Source organism: Micromys minutus (assembly GCF_963924665.1).
Source record: "Micromys minutus genome assembly, chromosome: 22".
Lineage (NCBI taxonomy): Eukaryota > Metazoa > Chordata > Mammalia > Rodentia > Muridae > Micromys > Micromys minutus.
This window is the reverse complement of record NC_137957.1, coordinates 1,443,960-1,465,807: the sequence shown is the minus strand read 5'-3', so window position 1 is coordinate 1,465,807 and position 21,848 is coordinate 1,443,960. Positions and strand designations below refer to the sequence as shown.

The 21,848-nt window shown below is 55.2% G+C and overlaps 1 protein-coding gene across 2 annotated transcripts; it reads left to right on the top strand.

The window, feature by feature from the left end:
* Positions 1-4,463: 4,463 nt before the first annotated feature.
* On the top strand, positions 4,464-20,954 carry CSNK1G2 (casein kinase 1 gamma 2). 2 transcript variants are annotated; one of them, XM_080935463.1, is made up of 12 exons: positions 4,464-4,706; positions 14,817-15,244; positions 18,215-18,255; positions 18,333-18,402; positions 18,481-18,629; positions 18,712-18,946; positions 19,029-19,114; positions 19,203-19,287; positions 19,416-19,564; positions 19,856-19,939; positions 20,030-20,136; positions 20,281-20,954. In XM_080935463.1, exons 2-12 carry the CDS (start codon positions 15,058-15,060, stop codon positions 20,333-20,335), a joined length of 1,248 nt encoding a protein of 415 aa, XP_080791589.1. In that variant the 5' UTR covers positions 4,464-4,706; positions 14,817-15,057; the 3' UTR covers positions 20,336-20,954. The 2 variants fall into 2 exon arrangements, with proteins under 2 accessions (XP_080791589.1, XP_080791588.1); XM_080935462.1 differs by having other exon boundaries at positions 19,856-20,136.
* Positions 20,955-21,848: the final 894 nt, after the last annotated feature.

The following is a 21,848-nucleotide window of genomic DNA, read 5'->3' as shown; positions in this document are numbered from 1 at the left end:
CACTAATGTCCTCTGCAAAGTCCCCATTTCTATGGATGCTCCCTTGAGCACATGCCTTTACTGAAGCCCTTTTGAGACAGAGTCTCATGTAGCCTAGGCAGGCTTTGAACTCACCTTTTCTCTTTGCAGTGAGGGGTGGGGAGTGTCACTGAAACTCAGTCTGTAGACCAGGTGGGCCTGAACTCACAGGTGTGCCCCACTTTTACCTCGACTGTCTACATGTTGGAATGACAGGAATATTGGGGCTGTTCTTTATTGGTGCATTCCAGTCACCCCTCTTTCTGGTGTCCTTGTTACCTCTTCTGCTGGCTACACAGGAGTTTGGGGACACACTGCAGAACATGGCTCTGTCTCTGAAGCCATTCATCAATGGCTGCTCATTCAGAGCCTTCTCCCTGGAGTTTGTATTGAGGATGGGTCTTCTAATCTTTAGAAAGCTCTGGGATGCTTTAAAATGGGGAAACAGAGGAAAGGTATATATAGAATCACTGTTGTCAGAAGCAGGGGGTAGGGGGAGCTCCCTGACGGAGTCCACCTCTTCTCAGGAAGGTAAGTAGATAAAACGTACTTTCCTCTTCCTTCCCATGCAGACATCACAAATCACCAATCATCCATTCAGTCTAACAAGCTCTGTGCTAACATCAATCAATGGATGAATGGCTGCTTTGCACAGGACAAGCATTAAGCAAGCAATCTGCCAGCCAATGATGCCTTCCATTCTATGGGCAGGGTAGGCATCACAAACCAACTGTGGACAAATCTCTTCCTCCATTCTGTGTACAGGGCAGAGGTTGCAGTTAATCTTACAGTCAGTGATGCCCTCATCTACTCAGTGTACAGGTCACACATCAATAATCACGTCAACAGGGGGCTGGACAGGTGGCTCAGTGGTTAAGAGCACCAATTGCTCTCCCAGAGGTCCTGAGTTCAAATCCCAGCAACCACATGGTGGCTCACAACCATCTGTAATGGGATCCAATGCCCTCTTCTGGTGTGTCTGAAGACAGCTACAGTGTACTCATATATAATAAATAAATAAATCTTTTATAAAAAAAAAGAGTTCTAGATCATCCTCTGCTACATATGAGGCCATGAGATTCTGATTTTAAAAGGGGTCTGGAAAGATAGCTCAGCTGTTAAGAGCACTGGCTGATTCTCTAGAAGACCCAGGTTCAATTCCCAACACCCACATGACAGCTAACAACTGTCTGAAACTTCAGTCCCAGGGGACCCAACACCTTCACACAGACATGTATGTAGGCAAAACACCAAATACACATGAAATAAAAACATAAAAAAGTATTGGTGCACACAACCTTTATTCCTAGTTCATAGGAGGCTAAGGCAGGAGGATCTCTGGGAGACCAGACTACACAGTAAGTTTCAGGTCAGCCTGGACCCCACAATGGGACCGTTTCAATACATACACACCCCAAGCAACCAAAAACTTCTTGGCTTGATGGTATCATGGCCTGGGTTCAATACCCAACCCTCCATAAAGCCAGAGGAAACGTGGACTCCATTACCTCGGCCTCTGACCGGAACATGTGCTGTGGCACACAAAACTGAACACACCCACACAAAAAAAAAAAAACAATAAAATTTATATTCAAACCCTGCTGAGCATGACCGTGTATCACCTGTTGTCCCAACACCCAGGTGAAACTTAAGGTCACCCTGGGCCAGAGTCAGTTCCAGGCCAGTGCCAATCAAAACAAACTCAAACAAATACAGCAAGAGGAGGAGGAGAAAGGGGAGAAATTTTATTTTGGAAAAGCAACTTGAGTCAGCAACTTGCCCTAAGCTGCACTTAAACATGAATAGTTCCAGCTTAGTTCACCAACTTATTGCCATTCTTATAAAAATTCTGTTGTGACATAGCATCTGTAGCCCAGGTTAGCCTCCTCCTCAGTGCGAGATTACAGATTTTTGCCCACAGCCTCTGGGCTCCAACTTCACCAGACCAGGCTATATCACGGTTCTCAGGAGAGGACCTGAGCAGCTCAGGGTGGACTAATCAGGATGGACAAGGGGTCAGGCAAAGCTGTCCCAGGAGAGGATCTGATTGGATCGTGTTGGGCCAATCAGGTAGGCTGGGTGGTCCTGGGGTCTTTTGGCTATCCCTTTTGCCCTGCTACCCTGTGGTCCTTGCTGCTTCACGGGATTGAGAACTGTGGTTTCCCTCATCCCATCCTTCCCCACCCCTTAGTCCTGAAACTGATGATGTGGGGGCACTGTACCCCACTATAGCTGACATTGGGAGATCGTGGTATTCCCCACTGAAGCACGGGAACAGGGTGGTGGTGCAGTGGCACAAGGACACTATTTCTCTAACCCTCAGCCTCTGTAACGGAACATAAAAAGGGACCCGAGACTACCCAGCCTGCAGCAGGAGACCTGGGGCTGGTCAAAGTTCTGCTGGAACTGCCCTGTCAAGAACAGTCCCTTGCACCTGGCGGTGTTTCCGTCATTCTTGGACTCCCCACAGGCCTTGCCATTAACCTTAAGTTAGAGGAAGGACCAGAGAGGGCGACTGCTCCACAGTCACGCGTGTGGCGGCTCTAGTCCTGGCCTCAACTCCTGTATACTTTGAGCTCCACAGCCCCTTGTTGCTTTAAGAGGTGAGTAACCAGCCCACCCTTCCCAGAAGAGGTCCTGAAGAGGGGGATACAGTAAGGCCAGGACATCTAAAAAAGGAAAAGCCTGGCTTCTCCAACATCTGTGAGGCTGTGTTTAATGAGTCATTCAAGCAGTCACTGCACAAAGGTTGAGTACCTACTGTGTGCACACTCCTGCTCTGGCTCCCAGCTCAGGAGAGAATCGTGTTGTAGCAAGAAAGGAGGAAGAGGCTACGGTTGGACTTTTCTACAGTCTGCAACTTCTGGGAGTGCACACTCAACTACTTCAAAACTTGATTCACCTTTCCAGTGGACGCCGTAATCACCTCTTGGGTTTTTTTTTTCTTCTACTCCCTAAGCAATGAGGGACAAACTGGGATCGGAGTAAGGTCTGGCCTTTCCAGGGGCTTTCTGGCTAAAAATGCATCCTCTGGGACTTCACCACCAATGCCATCATTTGAAACTTAGACTGAGGACTCCCTGGATAGTTTACCGTTTTTAGTCTCAGAGACACTGAGGATTTATGAGTAGATCTGTCGCCTTCAACATAGTATGTATGTACATCGCAGAGGCAGCAAGGTTCATGGGGCCAGCCTCCTTCCAGCAGGGCTCTGGGCAGCACAGGAATCACCCAGGGACCATGCTCGGCAGCCCCTCCCCGCCTTTCTTGTCGCGATGCATGAACAAGCACGTTGAAAGCTGCACGACTGAGTGCCAGTGGAAGCCAAGTCTGTACTACGCGCGGGAGGCTGGAAGAGGAGCTGCCGTTCAGCCCTGTTTGACCAGTTGTAGGATCAGTACCCCAGAGGTTCTGGCACCTGGGGTGACATCGCCATGCAAAAGGACGACGAGAAAAACTAAGGGGTGTGTCACCCTAGCACTTGATGACTGAGGCAAGAGGGATTCCGAAGAGTTAGGGAGCAGCCTGAACTACACATAGCAAGACTGTCTCCAAAATAAGAAAAAAAAACTCAAAAATAAAGTTTTAAAGAATTAAAACCGATACAGGCAGCCCTGACTCTGACCACCTGCCGTCAGCCAAAGGCGACATTTTGCTGTGGTGCGAGACATTAATTTTAGAGTAGTATTTTCTTTTATGGAAGCAACTTCCGGATCCAGTGCCAACTCCAACCACCGGAGGCCACGCCCCTATAACGCCCGCCGTGACGTCAGGTGGCGAGACAGTGACGTCACAAACATGGCTGTGGGTTGGCGCCCGGGAGACCGCCACGCGTCTCCATGGCAACAAAAGTCGATGCCTGGAGGATTGCATAAACCCCGCCCCCGCAAGGGTGGGGCCGATGCTGGTCCTATTCACAGCTCAGGTACGCTCCGGTAGCCACCATTATCTCGTGTCCCTCCGGATCCGCAGACCGGTGGCCTAAGCTTGTCCGCAGAGCACGGCGGCGTAGCGCGGCGACTCCTTACCAACGGGCGCCGTCGCAAAACGGCGTGATCGCTCCTCCCTCACGCCCCTGCGTTGCGATAGAGCCACGCTCCTCCTTCATCCAACACCCTTTTGTGGTAAAGCTCCGCCCTACCACCCGGCCTCTGCCTCAACCCATCGTAAAGCGCGCACCTTGCCTCTAGGCCACGCCCCTACCTTGTGGTTAAAGTTCCGCGCTCATCTTCAAGCCCCGCCCCACCCCCCCGCCACTGTCGTAAAGCTCCGCCCACGCCTCCAAGCCACAGCTCTGATCGTCGTAAAGCGCCACGGCACCCCCCCTTCAATATCATACCCATATTGTCGTAAAGTCGCGTTCCGTGCTTCAAGGCCACGCCCCGCGCTGTGACGCAGAACGCGCACGCCTCTTGCGGCCCGGTTGCGATTGCGCAGTGGAGCGCGCAGGCCGCCGCCCCCCGCTGGCCGACGCTGGCGGCGTAAGGCGCGCGGGGGCTCCGCGGAGCGGGCGCGGCGGAGCGGCGGAGCCCGGCCCTCTCCGCCGAACATGCCGAGGCCGGCCCCGGTAGCGCGGGAGCCGGAGCGGGGGCCCGATCCGGAGCGCGAACGTGCGCGGGGCCCGGAGCGGGGAACGCCGCGCTGCTGAGCTCGGCCACCGCCGCCCGCGGGCCCCAGGCGGGGCGCAGGTAATGTTGCTCGCGCAGGGTCGGCCGCGCCCCACCCCCGCCGCGTCGGGACCCTGTGACTCCCACTGACCCCGGATAACCCCACTCCTCGCCGGGTCAAGCACGGTCCTCACCCTACGGTTCCTGACTGGTACTCTGTACCGGGCGACCCCCACTTCCGGTCATCCTGCCTCAGTATCCCTCACTGTCTGACTCCACCTTTGCTCTGGCTCTCTGGTCCCTGAATTCAAGTGGGCGCTGTTTTCCGGGTGCTCAGCTCACCTGCGGCACCCAGGCGTCCACACTTCCGGTCACCCTCCCTCTGAGACCCCTCATTCTGCCTCAGTGTTCCGTCTCACTCTGACCCCATCCGTGTGCCTGCGCTGACTTCCAGTTCCCTGTGTTTCTTTCCTAGGTGTTCAGCCCACCTGTAACCCCCACCCACGTTTTTCTGTGTCTCTCGATATCCCTTTCTCGTCCCCAGATCCTTTATGCACCTGCTCTCCAGGCCTCCTGCCAGCTGGACTCTGGCTTCTTGTCCGTCCATACTCCCAGCCCTTCTTCCTGATATTCACTCTTTACTATTTGTGGTCCTGGTGGTTTGTTGAAAGAGCTGGGGTCTTAGGGACAGTGACAGAGGGGTCCTGTCTAGGCGGAGGAGGACCTGTTGCGGGGAGCTGTTTGGGAACTCCAGGCCCAGCTGCCTGCGCCCTCCCCCTTCCGCTCTGGCCACCGGCTTTGTTTTCCGGAAACACACGGATCAAGGTGGGAGGGGTGAGATGTCTGAGCAGGCTGCTGGTTCCCCTGCCTGTCCCTTCAGCCTCAACTTTGTGCACCCGTGACTTTTTCAATGAGAGATGGCATTAGAAAGAATATCTGCAGAGAGTGGTTTCTGTGGTGTCCTGGACTTGTAGGTTGGGGACAGATGGTTTTCATCTTGGTGGCCTCCTGATGGCAGTTTGCAGGAAGCAGTCTGGGAGGTTGTGTGTAGGTGGAGACCTGTGTTGCAGTGTTCTTCCCCAGCCCCTCCCTCGGGACTCTGGAGGCTGATGAGGGTCTTTGTCCAGGAGTCTCAGTGGGTATCTGAGAACTCAGGGAGCTGGTGGGTATAAGGCACAAAGGCCGTGTTGGTATAGGAGAAACCCCAGAGATTGTGCTAACCAAGTCAGGTGCTAGGGTGAACACTGTCTGGGCCCCTCCCCTGCTCTAGGGGGTTTGATTGGGTCTTGAGAAGATCAGTGTCTTTGGGCGTCTCCCCCCCGGAGCTGTGTGGTACAGGCTGGTGGTCCGTCCCAGTTCCCTGTCCCCGTGTCCCCCCACCCCCATTGCCTTATATCACAGGCATGCAGTGCTATGGGTCTCCAGGGCCTGGACACTGATCACTCCACAGCCTTCCTACAAAGACCATGGGGAGAAACTGAGGGACTGAGCAGAGCCGATCTAGGCTCTCGGACCTGCTGCGGGCAAGTGGGGTGAGATGTGGGGCCTGCATGCTCAGAGGAAAGGTGGCCTCTCATCTGCTTTGATTTTACCTTGGAGTGGTCACTGTGGGTGGGCTCCAAGCACATCCTAGAAGCCAGACGGCCAGTGTTGTCCACCATGGTCATACCATGTAGTTTTTGTGACTTTTCCTTCATCAGTTACTGCCCTGGCAGAGGACGTCAGTAAGAAGCTTGATAATTGAACTGCTCCCACATGCCCATCCTTAGCATGCTCAGATGTGAATTGGGACAAATGGTGGTGTGCCAGACAAACGCCAGGGACCATTTGTGTTCATTGGGAGCTTGTGAGGGATGCTCATGGAGATGCAGGACCCAGGAATGTGCACTCCCACCAGCAGGACCAACACTGTACTGCTTGATCGACAGTGTGACTTCTCCCTGCTGAGATGCAGCATCCAGTCCCTTTCCACCAGGGGTTGGGGACTGGTGAGGTCCTGCTCTCAGCTGTGTGGTAAGCCAGGTGAGGGAAGTGAGGAAAAGCAAGGTTGTAAGATCCTTCTGTGGCTAAGTGTCCTGTAATGTGGCCTTTGATGTCCGGATGCTATGAGACAGACCAGTGTCTTTCTTGTGATCTAGGGGACAAATGGGGCCGTGTAAAGGAGGCCTTAGCCTGAGGGTCCTAGAGCTAAGTCATGATGGAGAAGCTGGTAGGACTTCATCCAGGTTCACCCACACATCTGCAGTCCACTGGCTTGGTGGCTCTTGCAGGACCCAAGCCTTGTGCTTGTAGGCTGGACATCAGCTTGCCAGGCAAGTCTTACCAGGGCCAGACTGCGCCCTGGTCAGTCTTTGCCTGAGAGCCTGTTGGTTGGTGTTGGCACAGCTATAAGCATGAAGCTCACAGAGATGTGTCTGCACTCACTTGAGAGCTAGCTGGTGAGCTGAGAAGACCCCAAGTCTGGGGCTTGTGGGGCTTGTGGGGCATGGTGCCATGAGTTGGCCATAGCACCTTTTATAGAGGGGTTACCTGTTCATAGGAGGCCCAGGTGGGGTCTGGCAGCCTGATGTTAGTGACCCTGGAGCCATCCTGAAGAAGCCCATCTTGCATGGCCCTGTGGGTTAGGATACACTCTGTCCCTTTGCTGTTCTATCCATTCCCTGTCACCTGTTAACATTCAGAGGCTGGGCAGCAATGCTTGTGTGGGAACCTGCACTTGAATTTCTCTGACCTCAATGGGTTAAAGTTGTTCACATCCTGGTCCCCGAGAGGTGACCTCATGGTGTGTGGTGTTGGGGAGTCTCAGCAGGTCTTCACTCGCTCCTGAAATTCAGAAACATACAGGGAGTGTTTGGGTGGGACATGTTCCCTAGGCCTGTGGGGACATCACACCCTATGAACTTCCCTGTATGCTCTGCCCCACACTGCACTGTCATCAGGAGGTCCCATCCTGGACAGAGGACACAGAACACCCACAACAGGTGGCAGTCAAAGAGCTACGGGGACCTGCAGCTGTCAGGTCTGTCAGGTTCCATATTCATGTCTTTGCTCACACGGCAGAGGAGCAGGCCCTGGTTGCCAGTCCCGAGGGACACCCCTAGTGCCTGGTGACCGCGTGAGGACATGATGCTTGGCATCTACGGTCTCTGCACTAAGGCCCCAGGTCACACCCTTGGATGCTCCTCATCCTTGCCTCTCCGAAGGAGACCTCACACTGGGAAATTGGTCTCATTTAGGACCCAGTGGTCAAAGGGCCATTCCTGCTGGTCAGCCTCCATTACTCTTCTGAAGAAGTGAACCTTCAGGTTGCCCTGGGCCTCTTACCACACCCTTGCCTCTCGGAACAGCTCAATGTCACCAGGGTGAGACAGATTGAGGTCACACCCTGTTAAAAGACAGATCTTCCAGAGTCTCTGACATGGTCAGAGTCCAGTGGCAGCACGCAGCCTCACACTGAATCTGTAGCGAAAGCTGGAAACCACGGTGTCCCCACATGGAACTGTACAAGCTTGTGACAGCAGGGCACAAACCGTGGGACAAAAGGACAATGGTCTGTGTGTGCCAGAGGGAGGACCATAGGTGTGAGTCTCCAGCCAGGGCACCACGCACTGACTTCCATGTAGAAGAAACCCCATTTTGCTTTTTTTAACTTTAGATTTGTGAGAGAAGGGCTCATGTGGATTAGGATGTTCTCAAACAAACCCTCTCAAACACCAGATCCTCCTGCTGTGGGTCCTAAGTACTGTGATCACCTGCTTGGCTCTTTTGATGCAGTATCTCAGGTGTGCATGTAAGTGGGTGTCACACACCATTGTGTGCTTGTGGAGGTTAGAGGACAATTTGGTGAGGTTTTGGTTTTGACATAAGGGCTCTGTTGTGGAGCCTGGCTGGTCTGGACCTTCCACACTGATACAGGCTGTCAGATTTGCATGCTGAGAGCTTTGCCCGCTGAGCCATCTCAGCATCCCTGTTTGTTATTTGAGATAGGATCACAACTTCTGTAGCTAAGGCTGTCCTTAAACTCACCATATAGTCCAGGTTGGCCCTAAATTCATACCTATTTCAGTTTCTTAAATTTTGGGGCATAGGTTTGTGGCACTACACCCAGGGAAACTGTCCTGGAATCTGCTATACGTTATTGAGGTAGCATCCCCAGGTGGCCTGGGTTGACCTCTATGTAGCTGAGGATGGATGGCCTTGAACTCTTTGGGTCCTGGGATTTGATCTGTGCATGTTTTCCTGGGGTTATAGTGGGAAAGATTGAGGGTACCCCTGGGGCAGCTAAAGTTACCCATAGCTGAGACGGAGGCCTGTGTAGGGTCTTCAGGTATGTATGCAGGTTAGGGGAGGGCATGGGGAGCAGGAACACGGGGCAGGCCTTGCCAGAAGCCCCCAGTCTGCAGCTGCGCTGGGCACTGAAGGGCTAGGCTCTGGGTAGCTGAGACCCACAGGGCTGGCAGGCAGTGTGCATCTCCAGACGCTAGCCTGTCCTCTCCCACTCACTGTGTCTGAGGCCTGTGCTTCCTGTCGGGACATGCCCCTGTGGGCTCCTGGGAAATCTGCATGTTGCTCTTGGCTGTCCAATTGGGCCCCTGAGAGGAGGCGTGGCCTAGGCAGAACAGACTCTGCTCCTCCTGGTGGGCAGCTGTGTGCCTGTGCTTCACTTGATGCCAACCTGACCCCACCCAATGGAGGCCAGTGGTGTGTGCTGGGCCCTCCACATGCCGACTATGGCAGTACTGAGGTGAGCTGTCTCCTGGACAGATGTCTCCTCAGAGTTAAGGTTTGTGGTCACCTTCACCTATATAAGAATGTCTAGTTCTGGGCCCCCCACCCTAGTATACTGTTATTAAAATGTTAAAACCGAGGATGGTGGCTTACACCTGTCTTCCACAGTTAGGGCAAGAAGGCAGAAGAATCTTCTGCCAGCTTGGGTAAAAGTGCTGGGGGGGGGGGCAGAGGACAAATGGCTGCCTGCTTGGCTGGGCACTGGGTTAGTTGTTCTTTCTTGTGTGCAGTTGACAGTGCCACCACAGTAGGCTGTGATGAGTGGTTGATGCCTGTCCACGTCCATGCGTCCACTGAGCACCGTGCCCAGCCCTGAGCCTGGCTTCCCCTGGGCTTTGCAGTGGGACTGTGTGGGCTTAGGCTCTGTGGGTGTTGAGCAGCGCCCTAGGTTCGTGGTTATAGCCACCCTGTGTCCCCAGACGTGGTCCATAGTTTCCTAGGAGCAGAGTCACCTTTGTTGAGATGTGGGTCAGGAGATCCCACAGAGCCCAAGAGACTCTGTCCCATAGCACCTATGGCAGCCCATATGGGTACAGAGGGTAGGAGGTCCTCAGTCCCTGGGGGATGCCATCTGACTTGATTGGTGAGGAGTAGAAGAGCTGAGTGCTCCTGCCTGCCCTCACCTTCAGCCCTCCTGGTTTTTGTCGTTTATCTCAGAGGTGCAGACAGCAGGGTAGTGACTCCACACTCAACAGTGTACACTGTTGGACACTGGGCTGCAGCTTCCAGTGGGTCCATGTGCTGTCGTGTGTCAGTGCTCACACAGTTGTGTTAGTGTGTTCAAGCATTTCAAACTCTGCAGTTCATGTGGCTGAGCCCACAGTCTGTTGATGGGTCCCCCAGATGACCCGCGTGACCCTCACTGTCACACTGGCACAAACACAGGTTTTTCCAGGACTGTGGTCTAGGCCTTTTCATGAGCTCCATGCAAAGCAGCAAGCCCCCCGCCACACATACACACACAGAGGCATGGCTCCCCTGCCCAGCAGAGCCCAGCACTCCCACACTCACCCAGACCAGGAGCAGGTAAGCCATGGTGGTATTGAGGTGCTTTCCTCCTAAGATAAGGTACCGAGAAGTCCCCTGGCCATTGCGCAGGCCTGTGCAAGTCTCACGGTCTCTCCCTCTGCCGTTGTCATCATCCTTGTGGGATGGCGCATATCTCTTGGTCATCAGATCCTGACCAGGTGGCACCAGCTCCTTTTTGATCAGGCTCCTTTCCTAGCTTGGGTTGATCCCCACATTTCTCCAGCTGCCTTCCAGGACACTCAGTGCTGGGAGTCCCCTGTGCCACAGCTCTGGAGCTGCAGCCCAGACTCTGCCCACTGCAGGGCTCTTATGGTAGCTTTTGTCCCTGCTTGTTCCCTTAGGTGGGTACCAGGTCTAGCCTGGGAACTGCCAGTGACGTCAGCCAGGGACTGTGACATCACTAAGTGGAGATGCAGGGAAGGGGCTTGGGGGCCTTCAGCAGAGGAGCAGCCAGGGCCCCAGCAAGATGGGGGAACCCAAAAAGAACAGGGCAGGTGCGTGTGGGGCCTTGCAAGGAGGGCTGTGTGTCTCCTCTAGGAGTCCAGCTTGCTGTTGGCCAGCTCCCTGAACAGTGGGCACCATGGAGCTGGCTCTGTGGCCTAGCCTCACTCAGCCAGCCCAGCATTTCCCCTGAGCCTGAGCTCACCTCTGGAGACAGCCTCACATGGAGAAAGAATTGGGCTCTCTGGGCCTTGTGTGTCAGGCCAGGGAGGGTTTATTTAGGACTGGGGAGCTCTGCCCTCCTTCCAAGGGCTCTATTTTTAGCTCCAAGGTTCAACCAGGACCAGGGCTAGAGGCATTTCCTCTTCTCTGGGGTCTCAGGTCACCCTGCACGCAGGTGTGCCTAAGACAGCACAGCTAGCTGCCTGGTACCAGGGTTTCCTGTTTCACTGTCCCTCCGTGTTGGAGTGATAGCCACTCTCTTGGGCACTACTGATGGCCACGTAGCCCTGTCAGCCTAGTTCTTCTGTGAGCGAGGAGGGTTGGTCCGTGTGTTGGGTGGTCATGCCCACCATCCCACACAGTCATGGCCCTATCATACCAGTTGTCACGGCCTCCTTGGCTTACCCACCTCCCCTGACACCGTGAAGCTGACAAGCAGTGGCTGTTGTGTCCCCAACTGTATTATAGGATGCTTGGGGATAGTAGATGCACAGGTGACTCTGGTGTTACTTGGCTGCCATGTCCATTTAGGAAGCACACATACTGGCCCAGGAAGGTCATGATTGAAACGCACAGGGTACATCAGAGCTTGCTTCCTCCTCCAGCCTGCTCTGAGCCCACCTGTGGTCAGTGCCCTGTGCAGGACCCCTCTCTCCTTTGTTGTCGTCCCCCCAGTGCGGCCCAGCAGGTGCCCCATTCCCACTGTGCACGTCCTGGCTGGCCTAAGCTGTGTGCTGCCTGTAGCTGCTGACAGTGGCAGTGTGTGTGTGCCCACTGGGTCTGCTGTGGGCAGCTCTGCAGGTCTCTGGTGTGCAGCCATTGAGCTAGGCTGAGGAAGACCAGTGGGCCCATCCTTGTCCTCCCCAGAACAAAGAGTCATGTCCTCTGCTGCTGGGACTCTGAAGGACCAAGCCCCGTCTGGGTGCTTTCTCTCCAAACCTCAGAGACTCCCTCCTGCTTCTAGTGACCTGGGATGCCCCATGTTTGTGTGATAAGCAGGTGGCTCCTCTTTGTTGACATTGACATCCCTGTCCTGCTCCTTGCATCTGGCACAGCAAGGTCCACACTCTAGGGTCTTCTGATGCTGCTGCCTCCTGCACCCCTCCACCCAGCCCATGGTGGCCTCTTGTAGGTTGTGAAGGGTGCACTTGGGCACAGGCTGAGCACACCCAACTCCCCAGGTGATGTCCTGTCCGGGGGCTTGAGGTGTGTGCAGCTCTGTAGCAGGACACAAGTTCTTCCGCTTCCCCTCCAACCCTCTCTGATCCTTCCCTGTGTGTGAGGTGATCGCCCTGAGGTGTCGGCTAGCATCCTGGGCTCTCTCCCTGAATGGTGGGGAGAAGGGTGGTGTGTCTATACACCTGTGTGTTTGTGGTCAGTTATCCCCACAGCGTAGATTCTGGGAACAAGATGTAGCTTATCAAGTTTGGTACAGGCAGCCTTACCTGAGCCATCATTTTGTTGACCTCTGATGTTTTTGTGAACAGGATTTTGTGTAGCTCAGGCTGGTCTTGAACTGTGATCCTTCTGCATGTTGACATGAGTGTGTACCCCCACATTTTGTTTCTGTGTTAGAGGTGGGACACAGGGCCTCCAGCACAGTGGGTTGAGTGCTCTGCCCTTTTAGTCCTTCTTCATGGGAAGAGGAGCCCTGAGGAGGTAGTCATGCAGCACAGAGGCTCTGAGGGGCTCTTCTAAGTGATATTTGAGCAAGAGTGAAGGCGACTGCTTTTTCCTGCTCTGTAATCCTTACCAGGTTCTTCTGGCCTGGGCACAGCCCTGCCAGTCTCCTGCTCTTGCACCCACCCGTGTAGACACAGTTCCTTGGGCAGGCCCCTGTTCATACCCGTCTCCTCTTTGTCTTTAAGGCCACAGCGCTGGCAGCTCATGGTGCCAGTCTTTCAGGTGTGCCTTCCTCTGCCTCCCATGTTATTACCAGTGTCCCGATGAGAGAGGGACAGGAGCAGGCTTACCCCATTGAGACCGTGAAGTGTTTCTAAGAGCCCCTCCCCCATGATATCCATGATGAGAAAGGATGGGACCTGAGGATGGCTTGGCTTGTCCTAGGGTGTTTTTGTGGGTGTCCTAGGCAGGGTGCAGATCCTTGGTGGCCTGTGGTATAGCTAGTGTCCTCATTGTAGAGCCTCATGGTGACGCTGCTGTGGGACACATGCACCCCATAGAATCTCCTAGGCCTGTGTAGTATGAGTCTGAGCTGGAAGAGGGCCCTATACCTCACGGGTTTTTCTAGGGGTCCCCTTTATCTTGAGAAGAGTCCCTGTTGGGTGCTAGAGGAGGAGGTTGGACTTGTCCACTGCCAGGCCAGCCTGTTGGTTCCCTCACTCCCTAGCGGGAGAGCTAGTGTATGTGAACACTCTCAGTGGACAGTGGGTGTCTCACTGCAGCCACAGCCCAGCAGGGAAATGTGTGTCAACAGTGAGCACACATGCAAATCACTGCCTAGATTGCTGCTGGGATTGCTGCAGGGCCCACATGTATCCACACCCCCTGCATGGCTACCTGTGGGAGCCTGTGCCTGAGAACTCAGCCCAAGACTGACCTCGGCTGCATCTCAAAACAAAACAAAACCTGCATAGGTACTTACCACAGCCAAACCCAAAAGACCCCAGCACCCACAGAAAAGCAGGCATGGCAGCCACACCTTCAGATCTCTGAGTCGTCCGCAGCAGGTCCTGTCTCAGAGACACCAGCAAAGGGTGGCTGCCCAAGCTCATAGTCCCAGTGCCAGGGAGGTGGAGACAGGACTCCCTCTACCTGTTTAGAGAGATTTTGACTCAAATGGGACATTCTTGACAAATGACACCTGAGGTTGGCCTGTGCTCACAGTTGGACAGCGAGTTCGCTCTGATGCCTTAGGGTATGGTGATAAATGTAGACATTTGGTTTCTTTAAAGGCTGTGTTTGTTTTAATCCCAGGTGTGGGGACACGGGGCTGCTTCAGGCTGACGTGCTCCGTGCTCTAGTGGAGGGGTGGTTTTGCCAGCTGCAGATAGTTTCTGTGATTGTATGATGTTTGGAATTCTGGAGACTTTGGAGAGGTATTTAAATGTGAGGACCAAGGGGAACAGTTACTGGTTGTCGACTGTGGTTTGTTAGTAGTTTTGCTCAAAGAAGAAACAAAAGAAATTAGATTTAGGGATCTAGCTCTCTTCCCTCTCTCCTCCTTTTTCTCCTATCCAGGGACTGGGTAGGGGGCAGAAGCACCCACAAAGTGGTAAAGGCCAGCTCTGGCAGCTGGTCTTGGGTCAGGCTGGCTGGAGAGAGCAGCTGGACAGAGGCATTGTGGGTTCCTGCAGGCCTGAGGTTGGCAGGCGGTGGAATGCCCAGCGTGAAGGAACCATAGCTGCTTCTTGGCCTAGCTCTCATGGGACCTGCAGTGTGTAACAGTTTGGCTGTCCTGGTCACAAGAAAAATGACCCCAAATCCCCCTAGAGCTGAGTAACTCTGTACTGCAGATGTTGCTATGTGGAAAGTCTTCTGTCGGCTTCCATTTGGTCACACCACAGAAGCCTCTGCTGTGGTCTCTGGCCTATCCCTGGGTGGGCAGGCATGTATGTTCCCGCAGGGATCTTATCAGTTCCCGCAGGGATCTTATCAGTTCTGTTGAGACCTGCAAAGACCTTTCTGTACAGTTCACCAGGGGCACCTCATGTGCTCTGCCCTCTAACCTGTGCCTCTGTTTCTTCACAGCTGGGCACCACAAGATTTAAGGCGGTGGGACCTGTTGGCAGAATGTCTTCTCTCTCTGCAAGTGACCCTGAGGCCATCAAGATGAGCACCTCGGCCGGGCCTGTGAGCGTACCCGGGTGTCAATAGCCGGGAGCCGAGGGGCCACCGGGCGCTATGGTGTACTAGGCCGGGCGCGAGCTCAGGTTTCGCACTCGGATCTCACGGCAGAGTCACCGTGGAGAGGCCAGGGTACCACAAACTTATGGATTTTGACAAGAAAGGAGGGAAGGGGGAGTTGGAGGAGGGTAGGAGAATGTCCAAAACCGGCACGAATCGGAGCAACCACGGCGTCCGTACTTCGGGAACCAGCTCAGGGGTCCTGATGGTGGGCCCCAACTTCCGAGTCGGCAAGAAAATAGGCTGTGGGAACTTCGGGGAGCTTCGCCTAGGTGAGTCCTGTGTATCCTGTTTCCTGCCCATCACTAGGCCCATCAGGTCCCAGGCCTTGCCCGGAGTGGTCATGTGAGGGAAGTGCTCCTGGGGGCACACTGGCCACCAGCCCCTGAGGTTTGGCTGTGCATTACCAATGGCACTTCCCATTGGGCCAATAAGGAGCACAGAGCCTGGAGGACAGTCTGCCTACACTGAGGGGACCGCATGGGCTCCCGTTCCCTTCTCCCAGAGCAGAGTATTCTAGCACGCACTGGCCTGCTCAAGGCTGCACACGCCCCATCCTGGTGCAGGGCCTCTGAGCCTTTCGGCTTCAGGAGTCTCTTGAAGCCCAGCTGAAAGATGGTTCCTACACAGTAAGACACCAAACTGCAACCTTGAAGCCAACCATTGTGACCACGTCTTTAATTCCAGCAACCGGAGGCAAAGGTAGGCCAGACAGATCTCTGAGTTGGAGGACAGCCAGGGCCACACAGAAACCCTGTCTTGAAAAACCAAGAAAAGAAAAACTACAGTCCTGAATATATGCATGTGCACACAGGGGGTCCTGTCCTCAGGCAGCTGGGGCAGCACTCACGGCTCCTGTCCTAGTACAGATCACTGTGCAGGAACTTAGTGTGAGTCCTGAAAGGGTCCCTCATCCTGTGCATTCCTGTCTGTGGGAAGCTGGGTGCAGGAGCATTTTGTTTTCTCTTCTCCCTGTTAGGGGTGGAGCCTGTGCCCCCAGCTTGTGCACTTTGGCCTTTGTTGGAGTGCAGGTCCAGCCCCCTCACCACTAGATGCCCAGAGTCCCTGTCAGCTGTTTACACCCTAACCTAGGTTAGGACGAGCACCTCAGTGGTAATGCATGATTTCTATGAGCCAGGCTAGGGTTCTAGCCCCAGCTGTGAACCAACCAACCTCACAGCACTCAGGATACTGAGGCGGGTGCTCTTCAGAAGGGGCAGGCCAGCCTGGGCTACACATTGAGAACTTGTCTGCCTTTCCCTACCCCCACAAATTTAGAGTGAGCTTTGAAGGTATTAACTTCCCTGGTGAGAGTGAGTTGCTTCCTTACTCTGAACCCTCACCCTCACCCGCTCGTCCTGCCTTCCTTACTCTGAGGTCTGGACCAGGCCTGGGGCTGCTGAGCCTGGTTCTGTAGAGTGAGACTTGTTCATTAAATTGGGAGTTGAAGCCCTTATGTCTGTGTAGCTTTCTTCTTCTGATGATGGGCCCCCTCTCCCTTTTGTAAGGAAGGGTACCACCATGTAGCTTTGGCTGCCCTGTAGATCTGGCTAGCCAGAACTCGAGATTTGCCTGCCTCTGCCTTCTAAGTGCTGGGATCAAAGGTGTGTGCCAACATGCCTAGCCCTCCACACACAGTTTTTGTGTGTATGGGTGCTTTGTCTGTGTGTGTCGCTGCACTGTGTTCCAGCCTAGGGAGTCTGAAAGGGTGCACTGGGTCCCTCAGAATTAAGTTAGGTAGGGGCTGTTTTGAGGCCTCATGTGGGTGCTAAGAACTGAAGAGCATTCAGTGCTCTTCACTGCTGAGCTGCCTCCCCAGTTCCCACACATTTAAGAAAAAAAAATCAGACATGCCACACACACACACACACACACCTGTGAGGGTCAGGGACAACTTGGGGGATTCTCACGTCTTTCTGTTGAATCTGGGGGGGGCTCAGGCTTGAACTGAGGCTGGCAGCTTGCAGATGCTCTTGACTATGATGGAGGGGCACACTTGTGTACTGTGGACTCAGAATGCCCGTGCCCACATGTCTGAGGCTTCTACACCTTCTGCCTGTGTGGTCTGACATCCTTCAAGACCTCTGGTGCCTGTCATCAGCACAGGGAACCTGGGTCCCCTAAACACTTGGCTCAGGTGCTAGGGAGGCCAGCAGAAGAACAGGTTGGATCAGTGAGAACCCAGGGGAGAGGGCCACAGAAGAAGAGTGATCCTGAGGTGACTAAAGTTAGAGACATCAGCTCGTAGGCAGGAGTTCCAACTGCAGCTGAGGAGACTGGCACTCCCTTGGGTAAGCCTGACTTTCCAGCATGGAGAGGCATAGCCCAGGGAGACCGAAGAAACCCTCACAGAGGAGAACTGACTTAACACTATGCAGGCTCTGCCTTCCTGCAAGGGAAGGCTTGCTCTTGCCTTGGCTGCTCACCTAGGAGATCTGAGGTGCCTGCGGGGTGAGGGGTAGAGACCAGACCCATGGCGACCTCGACTATCCCTGAGCCGAAGAAACTCCATGTTGCTTCACCACCGGCAAAGAGAAACCCAACTAGAAGGCTTCTAAAAGAGGGCTGCATGCTGATGTCCTTGGCCGCTGGAGAATGATGGAGACACCCAGGGAGTGAGCTTCCCTGCTGGCTGTGACTGGGGCAGAGGCCCTAACAGCGGCTGTGGCAGTTGCAGACACAACGTGGTCACAGAACCCATCCCAGTGGCTCTGCTTGCTGCAGTGTGCAAGGCCTTTCCCTGCAGGTGTGGCCGGTGCAGCCACTGGGGTGTGGCCCTGGAGATGGTCTTTGTGACTAAGATGAACCTAGGGTGCTGAGGGGCTGGGGCTGTGCTCAGACACCAGACAGGAGCCCTGCAAAGAGAGGTTAGTGGGGCTAACTAAGCCTACTGCTGGATTCAGCAGTCTGGGGTCAGCAGCACAGGAACCGACCAGCACGTCCCCTTGGCCAGCCATCTTGGCAGCATGTATGGTTTTGTGGGACTGCCTCCAAAGTGAGAATGGGCTCAGTTGTGACTTCTGGGACCCAGGGGCGACATCTCCCCATGACTGCATGCAAGTAGAGAGGTACAGCTAGTGCTGGGACTCCTGGGCAGTTGGAACTTTAACAGCCAATGGGAGGAGATTCGTTTCCGTGTGCTTCTGTGAACTGTGCTCTGAGGAGAGTACATACATCCTTGAATCTGGGTGGGCTGGACTAGGTAGTCCGCAGTCCTGACAGTCTCTCTGTTGCCTCCCCAGGAAAGAACCTGTATACGAATGAGTACGTGGCTATCAAGCTGGTGAGTGTGCCCTGCCTTGCCCTGCCCTGTGCCCCTGCCCGGGAAGAGGGCCTGGGTAACAGTCCTCTGCCCCACAGGAGCCCATCAAGTCCCGGGCCCCGCAGCTGCACCTGGAGTACCGCTTCTACAAGCAGCTCAGCACCACAGGTGAGGCGGACACGGGTGTAGGGCTGCGCCCCTAGGCGGGCAGGGTCTCCAGACCTAGCATGGGTGTTTCCTTCGCAGAGGGTGTCCCTCAGGTCTACTACTTTGGCCCCTGCGGAAAGTACAATGCCATGGTGCTGGAGCTGTTGGGGCCCAGCCTGGAGGACCTGTTCGACCTGTGCGACCGCACCTTCACGCTGAAGACGGTGCTGATGATCGCCATCCAGCTGGTGCGGAGGGGTGGGGCAGGCGGGGCGGGTGAGCGGGCCTGGGCCGGGGCGCTGAGCCTCCACTGACTCCAGTCACCCGCAGATCACGCGCATGGAGTACGTACATACCAAGAGCCTCATCTACCGTGATGTGAAGCCCGAAAACTTCCTGGTTGGGCGGCCAGGCAGCAAGCGGCAGCACTCCATCCACATCATCGACTTTGGGCTGGCCAAGGAGTACATTGACCCTGAGACCAAGAAGCACATCCCATACCGCGAGCACAAGAGCCTGACGGGCACGGCGCGCTACATGAGCATCAACACGCACCTGGGCAAGGGTGAGCGGCGCTGTGGGCAGCGGGCGGAGGAAGCTGGGGCCCGGGGCCCCGTCTGAGGTCTGAGCCCGTGCTGTCCCCGCAGAGCAGAGCCGCCGGGACGACCTGGAGGCGCTGGGACACATGTTCATGTACTTCCTGCGCGGCAGTCTGCCCTGGCAGGGGCTCAAGGTGGGTGGGGCCTCTGGAGTGGGGCGATGGGGTGTGGGTATGGACCCTGGGTGCAGACTCCGATAACACTGTGGGTCCTATCGCGCAGGCGGACACGCTGAAGGAACGCTACCAGAAGATTGGAGACACCAAGCGTGCCACGCCCATCGAGGTGCTGTGCGAAAGCTTTCCCGGTAAGGAGCCAGCGGCTGTGCTCCGCCCCCTTAGTTCTGCCCCATCGTGTGGCCACACCTCTAGAGCCATACCCCTCCCTACTGGGCTCCCCCACGTGACCGCGGTCCCTGGTTCTTCTGTTCCGCAGAGGAGATGGCCACTTACTTGCGCTATGTGCGGCGCCTAGACTTCTTTGAGAAGCCGGACTATGACTACCTGAGGAAGCTCTTCACCGACCTCTTTGACCGCAGCGGCTACGTGTTTGACTACGAGTATGACTGGGCCGGCAAGCCCCTGGTACGAGCGGGTGATGTGAGAGCTCCGGGTTAGAACTCGGGGTGCAGTAGGTGGGCACCCCTATAAGAGGTACCCCAGGTTGGGAGCCCAATAGTTGAAGGGGTTCAGATTGAGATGCCCACTGGAGAAGGGGTGCAGGTGGTTATACACTAGGGCGTGGGTGGGAGCTTCGGTGGGGGGGCCGACCTCTCCACAGTGAGGGGCGGCTGGGACCAGGGCGCGGGTCAGGAACTGTCCTGGGGCTGCAGCGACACCTGCGGCTCCATCCTGTCCTGACATCCGCTCTCGCAGCCGACACCTATCGGCACCGTCCATCCTGACGTGCCCTCCCAGCCACCACATCGTGACAAAGCTCAGCTCCACGCCAAGAACCAGGTGAGGGGTGGTCCTAGAGGGGATGGAGGGGCCTGTGACATCTGTCGCAGAGCAAGCAGTGGTGCTAACCTGATCGCTTTGACCCTTCAGGCACTGAACTCCACTAATGGGGAGCTGAACGCAGACGACCCCACTGCGGGCCACTCCAATGCCCCCATTGCGGCCCCTGCAGAAGTAGAGGTGGCAGATGAAACCAAGTAAGGCTCAGGGTGTGCAGTGGCTGAGAGCCTGCCCGTGCTGGCCGCTGTTTCCCCATCACCGCCCCTTCCCCCATTGCGCCGTATCAACTACTGGGTCGCCATTCTCCACATTCCCCGTCACCACCCTTGTCTCCTGTGCAGGTGCTGCTGCTTCTTCAAGAGGAGAAAGAGAAAATCGCTGCAGCGACACAAGTGAGGGTGCGGCCGCTGCCGGAGACCTCCAGGCGGTGTCCAGGAAGCTGACAGTTTGCTTGGTGGTGTTGGGCTCCTTGGCCTGTCTGCAGGCACCATCTTTCAGGACTTGGGGTCACTTCCTTCACACAGGACTTTGTTGAAGGAAATCTCTACACCCGTGTCTCGTCATCCCCTTCGAGAGCATTAACTATTTAAAACCAGGAAAGAAGCGCCGCGCCGTCCCTGCTGCGCCCCTGTTAGCTCATAAAGTCCAGCTTGTCCCCTCAATCCAAAGGCCATTTTCTCGAGGGGGGCAGGCCCGGGGCATGGGTGTCACACGGGGAGGCCTCAGCCACCAAAGGGGAGGCGCGTGCACTACCACAATGCTGCACCAAAGCCGGGGCGGAGCGCGGAATGGTCACCGCACAGGGACTGGTATAGGCCCCACGGGACAGAATCGCCTTAACGCCCATCCCGGGGCAGCAGAGAGGCGGTCCCACGGGAGGGCCAGGCCTTGGTCGCGGGAGCTGAGTTCTTGCTTTACGACATGTACAGAAATGAACTTATGTTTCTCTGGCGCTTCCTTGAAGCCGTAGAGTTTAGGGGCTTTTTTAAAAAAAAAATAAAAGAAAATAAAACCATCCCAGAGTGTGGGCCTGGTCTTTACCATCTATAGGACAATCAAGTCTTGGATCAAGAGCTGACAAGGACCCAGCTGGATCATGGGAATAGGGGGACCTGGACACTGTCCCAAAATAGATGGAAGAGACTGGTAACCAAGTGGGACAGGAAAGCTGTTGCTTCCAAACCTGAGGGGACCCAGGGGTCCCCAAGCAGACGGACAGATCCCGGTCAGAGCAGCCCGGCTGAGACAAGCCACCTGAAGAGCAGTGGTCTGCACAGTGCAGCTGCAGAATCCTCAGCAGCCAAGCCCTGAGAAGAGAGGCTGCCCAAGTGGAAATGGAATGGGGTGAGGTGAGCCTGCTACCTGCTGGCAGTTTCCCTTTACGCTGCTGGAGGTGGACTCCAAGGGCTTCATGCTCACACAGGAACCGCCCAGGAACCACCCAGCAAACGTTTAAGGGGCGGGGGAGGGCTGGAGAGATGGCTCAGTGGTTAGAGCACTGACTGCTCTTCCAGAGGTCCTGAGTTCAATTCCAACCATCTGTAATGGGATCTGATGGACAGCTACAGTGTAAGATAAATTCTAAAGGTTCTTGGGAGAAGGGAAAATGGAAGTGGGAAACTTTCCCCTAAGGCATTGAGGAGCTGGAGAGATGGCAGGCATCAAGCACACTTGCAGATTGAGAGGATCTGAATTCTGTTCTCAGCACCAAGTCATCACTCACAAGCACCTGTGTAAGCAGCTCCTAGACACCTAGTGTGGCATACACAGACACAACACACAAACATAAACTCACTTGAGCTGTGCAGGATGGCTCAACTGCTGCATGCAGCCTGAGCAGCAGTTGCATCCCCAAGGCCCACACAGCGGAAAGATAAAACTGACTCTGGCAAGCTGTCCTCTGGCCTCA